Source organism: Oncorhynchus clarkii, chromosome 12, assembly GCF_045791955.1.
Source record: "Oncorhynchus clarkii lewisi isolate Uvic-CL-2024 chromosome 12, UVic_Ocla_1.0, whole genome shotgun sequence".
NCBI lineage: Eukaryota > Metazoa > Chordata > Actinopteri > Salmoniformes > Salmonidae > Oncorhynchus > Oncorhynchus clarkii.
Window position 1 is genome coordinate 11,556,442 of NC_092158.1, and position 13,910 is coordinate 11,570,351.

Below are 13,910 nucleotides of genomic sequence, written 5' to 3' on the forward strand. Positions count from 1 at the left end.
TTTTGGTCTTACTGAGATTTACTGTCAGGGCCCAGGTCTGACAGAATCTGTGCATAAGATCTAGGTGCTGCTGTAGGCCCTCCTTGGTTGGTGACAGAAGCACCAGATCATCGGCAAACAGCAGACATTTGACTTCGGATTCTAGCAGGGGGAGGCCGGGTGCTGCAGACTTTTCTAGTGCCCGCGCCAATTCGTTGATAAATATGTTGAAGAGGGTGGGGCTTAAGCTGCATCCCTGTCTAACCCCACGACCCTGTGTGAAGAAATGTGTGTGTTTTTTGCCAATTTTAACCGCACACTTGTTGTTTGTGTACATGGATTTTATAATGTCGTATGTTTTACCCCCAACACCACTTTCCATCAGTTTGTATAGCAGACCCTCATGCCAGATTGAGTCGAAGGCTTTTTTGAAATCAACAAAGCATGAGAAGACTTTGCCTTTGTTTTGGTTTGTTTGGTTGTCAATTAGGGTGTGCAGGGTGAATACATGGTCTGTTGTACGGTAATTTGGTAAAAAGCCAATTTGACATTTGCTCAGTACATTGTTTTCATTGAGGAAATGTACGAGTCTGCTGTTAATAATAATGCAGAGGATTTTCCCAAGGTTACTGTTGACACATATTCCACGGTAGTTATTGGGGTCAAATTTGTCTCCACTTTTGTGGATTGGGGTGATCAGTCCTTGGTTCCAAATATTGGGGAAGATGCCAGAGCTAAGTATGATGTTAAAGAGTTTTAGTATAGCCAATTGGAATTTGTTGTCTGTATATTTGATCATTTCATTGAGGATACCATCAACACCACAGGCCTTTTTGGGTTGGAGGGTTTTTATTTTGTCCTGTAACTCATTCAATGTAATTGGATAATCCAGTGGGTTCTGGTAGTCTTTAATAGATGATTCTAAGATCTGTATTTGATCATGTATATGTTTTTGCTCTTTATTCTTTGTTATAGAGCCAAAAATATTGGAGAAGTGGTTTACCCATACATCTCCATTTTGGATAGATAATTCTTCTTGTTGTTGTTTGTTTAGTGTTTTCCAATTTTCCCAGAAGTGGTTAGAGTCTATGGATTCTTCAATTGCATTGAGCTGATTTCTGACATGCTGTTCCTTCTTTTTCCGTAGTGTATTTCTGTATTGTTTTAGTGATTCACCATAGTGAAGGCGTAGACTCAGGTTTTCCGGGTCTCTATGTTTTTGGTTGGACAGGTTTCTCAATTTTTTTCTTAGATTTTTGCATTCTTCATCAAACCATTTGTCATTATTGTTAATTTTCTTCGGTTTTCTATTTGAGATTTTTAGATTTGATAGGGAAGCTGAGAGGTCAAATATACTGTTAAGATTTTCTACTGCCAAGTTTACACCTTCACTATTACAGCGGAACGTTTTACCCAGGAAATTGTCTAAAAGGGATTGAATTTGTTGTTGCCTAATTGTTTTTTGGTAGGTTTCCAAACTGCATTCCTTCCATCTATAGCATTTCTTAATGTTACTCAGTTCCTTTGGCTTTGATGCCTCATGATTGATTATTGCTCTGTTTAAGTAGACTGTGATTTTGCTGTGGTCTGATAGGGGTGTCAGTGGGCTGACTGTGAACGCTCTGAGAGACTCTGGGTTGAGGTCGGTGATAAAGTAGTCTACAGTACTACTGCCAAGAGATGAGCTATAGGTGTACCTACCATAGGAGTCCCCTCGAAGCCTACCGTTGACTATGTACATACCCAGCGTGCGACAGAGCTGCAGGAGTTGTGACCCGTTTTTGTTGGTTATGTTGTCATAGTTGTGCCTAGGGGGGCATATGTGGGAGGGAATGCTGTCACCTCCAGGCAGGTGTTTGTCCCCCTGTGTGCTTAGGGTGTCAGGTTCTTGTCCGGTTCTGGTCGCCACAGACTAGTACATGTCCCTGGGCCTGGAAATGATTGATTTCCCCCTCCAGGATGGAGAAGCTGTCTTCATTAAAATATGGGGATTCTAGTGGGGGGATATAGGTAGCACACAGGAGGACATTTTTCTCTGTTAGGATAATTTCCTTTTGAATTTCTAGCCAAATGTAAAATGTTCCTGTTTTGATTAATTTAATGGAGTGAGTTAGGTCTGCTCTATACCAAATTAGCATACCCCCTGAGTCCCTTCCCTGTTTCACACCTGGTAGTTTGGTGGATGGGACTACCAGCTCTCTGTAACCTAGAGGGCAACCAGTGGGTCCGTCTCCTCTATACCAGGTTTCTTGCAGGATGACAATGTCTGTATTACCGATTTCTTTGGTCCGGGTTTCTGCTCTTTAGGCCAAAGGCAGATGACCTCAGGCCTTGGATATTCCAGGATAATATAGTGAAGGCTTTTTGTTCCATAGAGTGTCCAATGTTGTTGGTCGTGGTTTGGCCTCAGGCCAGTAAGTGTGAGCAGAGCCTGCTGAGCATCTGGTACATGCCATTGGCTTCGGCGAGTGTGAGAGTGGGGGTTGGGACTGTTTGCCCGCTCACTACCTGGGCGTATGTGTGGCTTCCATGTTGCCCTTTCTATGGAGGAATCATTCATTCCAAGACCCAGTTTTAGGCAAGTCAGTTAAGAACAAATTCTTATTTACAACTAAGGCCTCCTGCGGAGACATGGGCTCGATTAAAATATTGGACGATAGACAATACAACACGACATAAAGAGAGACCTAAGATGACAACATAGCAAGGCAGCAACACGTAACTTCACGGCATGGTAGCAACACATGACAGTAACATGGTAGCAACACAACATGGTAGCAGGACTAAGCATGGTACAAACATTATTGGGCACAGACAACAGCACAAAGGGCAAGAAGGTAGAGACAACAATACATCATGATATTACTCGTTTATCTAGCGTGTCCTGTGCTGCATATAATCGATGCAACGCTGGGGGATGATTTAACAAAAGCGCATTTGCGAAAAGAGCACAATCGTTGAACGACTGTACCTAACCGTAAACACCAATGCCTTTCTTAAAATCAATACACAGAAGTATATATTTTTAAACCTACATATTTAGCTAAAAGAAATCCAGGTTAGCAGGCAATATTAACCAGGTGAAATTGTGTCACTTCTCTTGTGTTCATTGCACGCAGAGTCAGGGTATATGCAACAGTTTGGGCAGCCTGGCTCGTTGCAAACTAATTTGCCAGCATTTTACGTAATTATGACATAACATTGAAGGTTATGTAATGTAACAGCAATATTTAGACTTAGGGATGCCACCCGTTAGATAAAATACGTAATGGTTCCGTATTTCACTGAAAGAATAAACGTTTTGTTTTTGAGATGATAGTTTCTGGATTCGACCATATTAATGACCTAATGCCTTTCTGTGTGTTATTATGTTATAACTAAGTCTATGATTTGATAGAGCAGTCTGACTGAGCGATGGTAGGCAGCAGCAGGCTCGTAATCATTCATTCAAACAGTTTTGCCAGCAGCTCTTCGCAAGCACAGCGCTGTTTATGACTTCAAGCCTATCAGCCTAATGGCTGGTGTAACCAATGTGAAATGGCTAGCTAGTTAGCTGGGTGTGCGCTAATAGCGTTTCAAACGTCACTCGCCCTGAGACTTGGAGTAGTTATTCCCCTTGCTCTGCAAGGGCCGCGGCTTTTGTGAAGCGATGGATAACACTGCTTTGAGGGTGGCTGTTGTCGTTTTGTTCCTGGTTCGAGCCCAGGTAGGGGCGAGGAGAGGAACGGAAGCTATACTGTTACACTGGCAACACTAAAGTGCCTATAAGAACATCCAATAGTCAAAGGTATATGAAATACAAATGGTATAGAGAGAAATAGTCCTATAAATACTATATTAACGACAACCTAAAACTTCTTACCTGAGAATATTGAAGACTCATGTTAAAAGGAACCACCAATTTTCATATGTTCTCATGTTCTGAGCAAGGAACTGAAACGTTAGCTTTCTTACATGGCACATATTGCACTTTTACTTCTCCAACACTGTGTTTTTGCATTATTTAAACCAAATTGAACATGTTTCATTATTTATTTGAGGCTAAATTGATTTTTATTGATGTATTATATTAAGTTAAAATAAGTGTTCATTCAGTATTGTTGTAATTGTCATTATTACAAATACATTTTTAAAAATCCAATAATCGGTATCGGCTTTGAAAAATCATAATCGGTCGACCTCTAGTATTCACCCCTCTCGCTGTCCTCTGAAGGACTTTCCTGAGGAGAACCTGATTTTACATTATGCTAATATGTTATTCACCCCTTTCGCTGTCCTCTGAAGGACTTTTCTGAGGAGAACCTGGTTTTACATTATGCTAATATGTTATTCACCCCTTTCGCTGTCCTCTGCAGAAGGACTTTTCTGAGGAGAACCTGGTTTTACATTATGCTAATATCTTATTCACCCCTCTCGCTGTCCTCTGAACGACTTTTCTGAGGAGAACCTGGTTTTACATTATGCTAATATGTTATTCACCCCTCTCGCTGTCCTCTGCAGAAGGACTTTTCTGAGGAGAACCTGGTTTTACATTATGCTAATATGTTATTCACCACTTTCGCAGTCCACTGCAGAAGGACTTTTCTGAGGAGAACCTGGTTTTACATTATGCTAATATGTTATTCACCCCTCTCGCTGTCCTCTGCAGAAGGACTTTTCTGAGGAGAACCTGGTTTTACATTATGCTAATATGTTATTCACCCCTCTCGCTGTCCTCTGAAGGACTTTTCTGAGGAGAACCTGGTTTTACATTATGCTAATATGTTATTCACCCCTCTCGCTGTCCTCTGCAGAAGGACTTTTCTGAGGAGAACCTGGTTTTACATTATGCTAATATGTTATTCACCCCTCTCGCTGTCCTCTGCAGAAGGACTTTTCTGAGGAGAACCTGGTTTTACATTATGCTAATATGTTATTCACCCCTCTCGCTGTCCTCTGCAGAAGGACTTTTCTGAGGAGAACCTGGTTTTACATTATGCTAATATGTTATTCACCCCTCTCGCTGTCCTCTGCAGAAGGACTTTTCTCGTCGGGTGGAGCTGCAGGCGTCTGACGTGGAGCTTTGGTTGGGATTCATCACCTTCCTGTGTGAGGTTTTTGGAACCATGAGGTCCAGCGCTGGAGAACCGTTTAGGGTGTTGGTCTGTCCTATCTACACCTGTCTCCGAGAGGTGAGTTCTCTGTTCCCTACACACCTCCACCTGGAGAACCGTTTAGGGTGTTGGTCTGTCCTATATACACCTGTCTCCGAGAGGTGAGTTCCCTGTTCCCTACACACAGCCACCTGTCTACCACTACACTAACACACCTCCAACTGTCTACCACTACACTAACACACCTCCACCTGTCTACCACTACACTAACACAACTCCACCTGTCTACCACTACACTAACACACCTCCACCTGTCTACCACTACACTAACACAACTCCACCTGTCTACCACTACACTAACACAACTCCACCTGTCTACCACTACACTAACACACCTCCACCTGGAGAACCGTTTAGGGTGTTGGTTTGTCCCGTGTAAATACACACACCCACGGACATTCCACCTCTGCTCAACTATGTAGCCATCTAATCTACAATCTATAATGTTGGATATCTTCTTATATCCACTCTAGCAGTACCACTTATAGGCCAGAAATGATTTCTAGTGTGGATATTGGAACAGACTCGGTTGTCTCTCTGTGACTGGATGTGTCACACATGCTATGTGGATATATCCTCAACCAGCCTACTACCAGCCACTACGATAACAAAGCATCCTTATTCAGAAGACCCCCCCATCCGTCCGTCAATGCCGCAGCACAGCATAGTACTCTGGGTAATTGGGGGGAAAAAACTAAGGGGGGAAGATGATTCCGGTAACACCTGCCTCACCTCAGAGTTCCAATTTCCATCAGCGGAGGAGGTCTGTCACATTGGCTCAGACCGTTTCCATAGGAACCAGAGACCGCAGACAGACGCGGTAATAAACTGGGGCTTATCCGGGAGAGAAAGCAGAAGTGGTCAAAACAGTGAGTGGAGCATGGGAGGGTTTAGATGAATGGTTAGCATGAAATCAATTACCAGAGAAGCCACCAAGACAGTACAGCATTTAGCCTATCATAACCTGGACCCAGATCTGTTTCTGCAGTATAGCCAACTTCTAGTTGATGTCATGTCAAACAATTGACCGTAGGTGTTGTGAAAGACTGTACAAAACAGATCTGGGTTCCAGGCTAGTAATTTTCCTCCGTATTCCTTCTTCTAGCCAGTGATACAGTAACATGTTATGGTGGGGGGCGCTAGTGTGAGGAGAAAGAGCTGCTTCTCTGCCTGCCTCCCTCCCTGCGAGTACTCCCCCTCTCAGTATCTCAGTGATGCAAGATGTGTTTATCTGGTTTCCATGGTGACATCCTATATCCAGCCATTCGTGTAGATACAGTGCATTCGGAAAAAGTATTCAGAAAAAAACAATTGAATCTATTTTTAGAATAAGGCTGCAATGTAACAACATGTGGAAAAAGTCACTGGGTCTGAATACTTTCTGAATGCACTGCACTACACACACACACACACACACACACACACACACACACACACACACACACCCATCCATCCGGGTTCCAGTGAGTAGTCTATCTATTTTGCTGCACTTCAGGCAGTGACAGCCGTGGTCTTCCTCTAGACCAGGGGTAGGCAACTAGATTCAGCTGCAGGATGATTTTTGTTGGAGCGAGAGGGTCAGGGGCCCGGAAAATCATTATACCTTGATTACATTGATACATAAGTCTCTTTTTATTTTGGGGAATATTTGGGAACAGATTTCCTAAACTAAAGTCATTTTAGCTGAATTTCTGCTGATTTTAGTATTTAAACAAATTTACAATTTAGATTTTTTTTATTTTTTACAAAAATATTTTTGGGGCAAATAAAAAAACAGTAGCCTGCTGTTGCCGACCTCGAGTCTGTCAGGCTTCTCTCTTTTCTGCAGAGGAGTGACATTACAGCGACTGTCACTCGCACACGCCTGCGAGAGAGTGGGAGCGTGAGATGAACAGAGGTGTAGGCTGTACCTCCCACTTCTACTGTTCATACAAGGTCACACAACAGGGAGCCTGCCCCCCCCCCCCACACACACACACACACACATGTGCCAGCCTGGTACTCCCCATGGAGCAAGGCAATCTAACACTTCCATAGACTGTACGGCTGTTAAACAATGACAGGGAGGGAGGCAGGCAGGCACACCTCTCACATTCCTATACTCTGTATTATTACCATTATACTGGGTTACACGGAGGGACACTGGGATCAGGCTGGAGAACCTAGAGGACACTGGGAGCAGGCTGGAGGACCTAGAGAACACTGGGAGCAGGCTGGAGGACAGAGCACCTAGAGGACGCTGGGATCAGCCTGGAGGACCAAGAGGACACTGGGATCAGGCTGGAGGACCTAGAGGACACTGGGATCAGGCTGGAGGACCTAGAGGACACTGGGAGCAGGCTGGAGGACCTAGAGGACACTGGGAGCAGGCTGGAGGACGGAGCACCTAGAGGACGCTGGGATCAGGCTGGAGGACCTAGAGGACACTGGGAGCAAGCTGGAGGACAGAGCACCTAGAGTACGCTGGGATCAGGCTGGAGGACCTAGAGGACACTGGGATCAGGCTGGAGGACACAGAGCACCTAGAGGACGCTGGGATCAGGCTGGAGGACACAGAGCACCTGGAGGACACTGGGATCAGGCTGGAGGACCTAGAGGACACTGGGAGTAGGCTGGACGACACCGAGCACCTAGAGGACGCTGGGATCAGGCTGGAGGACCTAGAGGACACTGGGATCAGGCTGGAGGACCTAGAGGACACTGGGAGCAGGCTGGAGGACCTAGAGGACACTGGGAGCAGTCTGGAGGACCTAGAGGACACTGGGAGCAGGCTGGAGGACCTAGAGGACACTGGGAGCAAGCTGGAGGACAGAGCACCTAGAGTACGCTGGGATCAGGCTGGAGGACCTAGAGGACACTGGGAGCAGTCTGGAGGACCTAGAGGACACTGGGATCAGGCTGGAGGACCTAGAGGACACTGGGAGCAAGCTGGAGGACAGAGCACCTAGAGTACGCTGGGATCAGGCTGGAGGACCTAGAGGACACTGGGATCAGGCTGGAGGACACCGAGCACCTAGAGGACGCTGGGATCAGGCTGGAGGACACAGAGCACCTGGAGGACACTGGGATCAGGCTGGAGGACACAGAGCACCTAGAGGACACTGGGATCAGGCTGGAGGACACAGAGCACCTAGAGGACACTGGAATCAGGCTGGAGGACACAGAGCACCTAGAGGACACTGGGATCAGGCTGGAGGACGTAAAGGGGACTGGGAGCAGGCTGGAGGACACAGATGACCTAGAGGACACTGGGAGCAGGCTGGAGGACACAGCACCTTGTGGACACTGTGAGCAGGCTGGAGGACCTAGAGGACACTGGGAGCAGGCTGGAGGACCTAGAGGACACTGGGAGCAGGCTGGAGGACGGAGCACCTAGAGGACGCTGGGATCAGGCTGGAGGACCTAGAGGACACTGGGAGCAAGCTGGAGGACAGAGCACCTAGAGTACGCTGGGATCAGGCTGGAGGACCTAGAGGACACTGGGATCAGGCTGGAGGACACCGAGCACCTAGAGGACGCTGGGATCAGGCTGGAGGACACAGAGCACCTGGAGGACACTGGGATCAGGCTGGAGGACCTAGAGGACACTGGGAGTAGGCTGGACGACACCGAGCACCTAGAGGACGCTGGGATCAGGCTGGAGGACCTAGAGGACACTGGGATCAGGCTGGAGGACACAGAGCACCTAGAGGACACTGGGATCAGGCTGGAGGACACAGAGAACCTAGAGGACACTGGAATCAGGCTGGAGGACACAGAGCACCTAGAGGACACTGGGATCAGGCTGGAGGACACAGAGAACCTAGAGGACACTGGAATCAGGCTGGAGGACACAGAGCACCTAGAGGACACTGGGATCAGGCTGGAGGACGTAAATGGGACTGGGAGCAGGCTGGATGACACAGATGACCTAGAGGACACTGGGAGCAGGCTGGAGGACACAGATGACCTAGAGGACACTGGGAGCAGGCTGGAGGACACAGCACCTAGTGGACACTGTGAGCAGGCTGGAGGACCTAGAGGACACTGGGAGCAGGCTGGAGGACCTAGAGGACACTGGGAGCAGGCTGGAGGACGGAGCACCTAGAGGACGCTGGGATCAGGCTGGAGGACCTAGAGGACACTGGGAGCAGGCTGGAGGACCTAGAGAACACTGGGAGCAGGCTGGAGGACAGAGCACCTAGAGGACGCTGGGATCAGGCTGGAGGACCTAGAGGACACTGGGATCAGGCTGGAGGACCTAGAGGACACTTGGATCAGGCTGGAGGACCTAGAGGACACTGGGATCAGGCTGGAGGACCTAGAGGACACTGGGAGCAGGCTGGAGGACCTAGAGGACACTGGGAGCAGGCTGGAGGACGGAGCACCTAGAGGACGCTGGGATCAGGCTGGAGGACCTAGAGGACACTGGGAGCAAGCTGGAGGACAGAGCACCTAGAGTACGCTGGGATCAGGCTGGAGGACCTAGAGGACACTGGGATCAGGCTGGAGGACACCGAGCACCTAGAGGACACTGGGATCAGGCTGGAGGACACAGAGCACCTGGAGGACACTGGGATCAGGCTGGAGGACCTAGAGGACACTGTGAGTAGGCTGGACGACACCGAGCACCTAGAGGACGCTGGGATCAGGCTGGAGGACCTAGAGGACACTGGGATCAGGCTGGAGGACATAGAGGACACTGGGAGCAGGCTGGAGGACCTAGAGGACACTGGGAGCAGTCTGGAGGACCTAGAGGACACTGGGAGCAGGCTGGAGGACGGAGCACCTAGAGGACGCTGGGATCAGGCTGGAGGACCTACAGGACACTGGGAGCAAGCTGGAGGACAGAGCACCTAGAGTACGCTGGGATCAGGCTGGAGGACCTAGAGGACACTGGGATCAGGCTGGAGGACACCGAGCACCTAGAGGACGCTGGGATCAGGCTGGAGGACACAGAGCACCTGGAGGACACTGGGATCAGGCTGGAGGACCTAGAGGACACTGGGAGTAGGCTGGACGACACCGAGCACCTAGAGGACGCTGGGATCAGGCTGGAGGACCTAGAGGACACTGGGATCAGGCTGGAGGACACAGAGCACCTAGAGGACACTGGGATCAGGCTGGAGGACACAGAGCACCTAGAGGACACTGGGATCAGGCTGGAGGACGTAAAGGGGACTGTGAGCAGGCTGGAGGACACAGATGACCTAGAGGACACTGGGAGCAGGCTGGAGGACACAGATGACCTAGAGGACACTGGGAGCAGGCTGGAGGACACAGCACCTAGTGGACACTGTGAGCAGGCTGGAGGACCTAGAGGACACTGGGAGCAGGCTGGAGGACGGAGCACCTAGAGGACGCTGGGATCAGGCTGGAGGACCTAGAGGACACTGGGAGCAAGCTGGAGGACAGAGCACCTAGAGTACGCTGGGATCAGGCTGGAGGACCTAGAGGACACTGGGATCAGGCTGGAGGACACCGAGCACCTAGAGGACGCTGGGATCAGGCTGGAGGACACAGAGCACCTGGAGGACACTGGGATCAGGCTGGAGGACCTAGAGGACACTGGGAGTAGGCTGGACGACACCGAGCACCTAGAGGACGCTGGGATCAGGCTGGAGGACCTAGAGGGCACTGGGATCAGGCTGGAGGACACAGAGCACCTAGAGGACACTGGGATCAGGCTGGAGGACACAGAGCACCTAGAGGACACTGGGATCAGGCTGGAGGACACAGAGCACCTAGAGGACACTGGAATCAGGCTGGAGGACGCAAAGGGGACTGGGAGCAGGCTGGAGGACACAGATGACCTAGAGGACACTGGGAGCTGGCTGGAGGACACAGATGACCTAGAGGACACTGGGAGCAGGCTTGAGGACACAGCACCTAGTGGACACTGTGAGCAGGCTGGAGGACCTAGAGGACACTGGGAGCAGGCTGGAGGACCTAGAGGACACTGGGAGCAGGCTGGAGGACGGAGCACCTAGAGGACGCTGGGATCAGGCTGGAGGACCTAGAGGACACTGGGAGCAAGCTGGAGGACAGAGCACCTAGAGTACGCTGGGATCAGGCTGGAGGACCTAGAGGACACTGGGATCAGGCTGGAGGACACCGAGCACCTAGAGGACGCTGGGATCAGGCTGGAGGACACAGAGCACCTGGAGGACACTGGAATCAGGCTGGAGGACACAGAGCACCTAGAGGACACTGGGATCAGGCTGGAGGACGTAAAGGGGACTGGGAGCAGGCTGGAGGACACAGATGACCTAGAGGACACTGGGAGCAGGCTGGAGGACACAGATGACCTAGAGGACACTGGGAGCAGGCTGGAGGACACAGCACCTAGTGGACACTGGGAGCAGGCTGGAGGACACAGCACCTAGAGGACACTGAGAGCAGGCTGGAGGACCTAGAGGACACTGGGAGCAGGCTGGAGGACCTAGAGGTCACTGGGAGCAGGCTGGAGGACACAGATCACCTAGAGGACAGTGGGAGCAGGCTGGAGGACACAGAGGACCTAGAGGACACTGGGAGCAGGCTGGAGGATACAGATGACCTAGAGGACACTGGGAGCAGGCTGGAGGACACAGATGACCTAGAGGACACTGGGAGCAGGCTGGAGGACACAGCACCTAGAGGACACTGGGAGCAGGCTAGAGGACCTAGCGGACACTGGGAGCAGGCTGGAGGACACGGCACCTAGAGGACACTTGGAGCAGGCTGGAGGACACAAAGGACCTAGATGACACTGGGAGCATGCTGGAGGACACAGAGGACCTAGAGGACACTGGGAGCAGGCTGGAGGACACAGATGACCTAGAGGACACTGGGAGCAGGCTGGAGGACACAGCACCTAGAGGACACTGGGAGCAGGCTGGATGACACAGATGACCTAGAGGACACTGGGAGCAGGCTGGAGGACACAGATGACCTAGAGGACACTGGGAGCAGGCTGGAGGACACAGCACCTAGAGGACACTGGGAGCAGGCTGGAGGACACAGGCGACCTTGAGGACACTGGGAGCAGGCTGGAGGACACAGATGACCTAGAGGACACTGGGAGCAGGCTGGAGGACACAGCACCTAGAGGACACTGGGAGCAGGCTGGAGGACACAGGTGACCTTGAGGACACTGGGAGCAGGCTGGAGGACACAGATGACCTAGAGGACACTGGGAGCAGGCTGGAGGACACAGCACCTAGAAGACACTGGGAGCAGGCTGGAGGACACAGATGACCTAGAGGACACTGGGAGCAGGCTGGAGGACACAGCACCTAGAAGACACTGGGAGCAGGCTGGAGGACACAGATGACCTAGAGGACACTGGGAGCAGGCTGGAGGACACAGAGGACCTTTACTGTATAGAGGACTCTGGATTATTTTGACTATTCACTAAAGAACATGAAATCATTTCCCTTTGTTAGATATTTGTTTTGATATAGTGCTGACAAGAAGTATTTTCCCCCTTTCTGATTTTCTCTATTTTTGCATATTTTTGATACTGAATGTTATCAGATCTTCAATAAAACCGAATATTAGATAAAGGGAACCTGAGTTTACAAATAACACAAAAAATGTATTGATTAATTTCTTTAATTAACAAAGTTATGCAACACCAAATTCCCCTGTGTGAAAAGTAATTACCCCCTTTACAGTCAATAACTGGTTGTGACTCCTTAAGCTGCAACGACTCCAACCAAACTCTTCCTGTAGTTGTTGATCTCACGTCTCTGTGGAGGAATTTTGTCCCTCTCTTCCATGCAGAACTGCTGTAACTCAGTGACATTTGTGGGTTTTCAACCATGAACTACTCGTTTAAAGTCCTGCCACAACATCTCAATTGGGATTAGATTAGGTCTGGACTTAATTTGTAGATTTTTAGCCATTTTCATGTAGACTGTGTGTGTTTTGGATCATTGTCTTGAGCAACATGCTGCCACTGGTCTGGCTGAGGGCTGTTAGAGCAACATGCTGTCACTGGTCTGGCTGAGGGCTGTTAGAGCAACATGCTGTCACTGGTCTGGCTGAGGGCTGTTAGAGCAACATGCTGTCACTGGTCTGGCTGAGGGCTGTTAGAGCAACATGCTGTCACTGGTCTGGCTGAGGGCTGTTAGAGCAACATGCTGTCACTGGTCTGGCTGAGGGCTGTTAGAGCAACATGCTGTCACTGGTCTGGCTGAGGGCTGTTAGAGCAACATGCTGCCACTGGTCTGGCTGAGGGCTGTTAGAGCAACATGCTGTCACTGGTCTGGCTGAGGGCTGTTAGAGCAACATGCTGTCACTGGTCTGGCTGAGGGCTGTTAGAGCAACATGCTGTCACTGGTCTGGCTGAGGGCTGTTAGAGCAACATGCTGTCACTGGTCTGGCTGAGGGCTGTTAGAGCAACATGCTGCCACTGGTCTGGCTGAGGGCTGTTAGAGCAACATGCTGTCACTGGTCTGGCTGAGGGCTGTTAGAGCAACATGCTGTCACTGGTCTGGCTGACAGCTGTTAGAGCAACATGCTGTCACTGGTCTGGCTGAGGGCTGTTAGAGCAACATGCTGTCACTGGTCTGGCTGAGGGCTGTTAGAGCAACATGCTGTCACTGGTCTGGCTGACAGCTGTTAGCGCAACGCTCCAGGTTGCAGTAGACACGGGTCTGGCTGACGTCAGTCAGATTACATATTACACTCGCACAAATGCAGGCCTGGTGTGATGTAGCCTATATATTCTTGGCTGTCTATGGACTGGTAGAGCAGGTTTATGTGTGTTTCTGGAGGTACTAAAAAAACATGACAGGTGTATAGTATTATGTA

The 13,910-nt window shown here is 50.0% G+C and overlaps 1 protein-coding gene across 1 annotated transcript in view; it reads left to right on the top strand.

Moving 5' to 3' along the window:
- Positions 1–13,910, top strand: part of LOC139422708 (CBP80/20-dependent translation initiation factor) — a 178,843-nt gene that overhangs the window by 141,440 nt on the left and 23,493 nt on the right. The window contains exon 12 of the mRNA XM_071173983.1: positions 4,995–5,150. Coding sequence (XP_071030084.1) covers positions 4,995–5,150 — 156 coding nt within the window. The remainder of the gene's footprint in view (positions 1–4,994; positions 5,151–13,910) is intronic.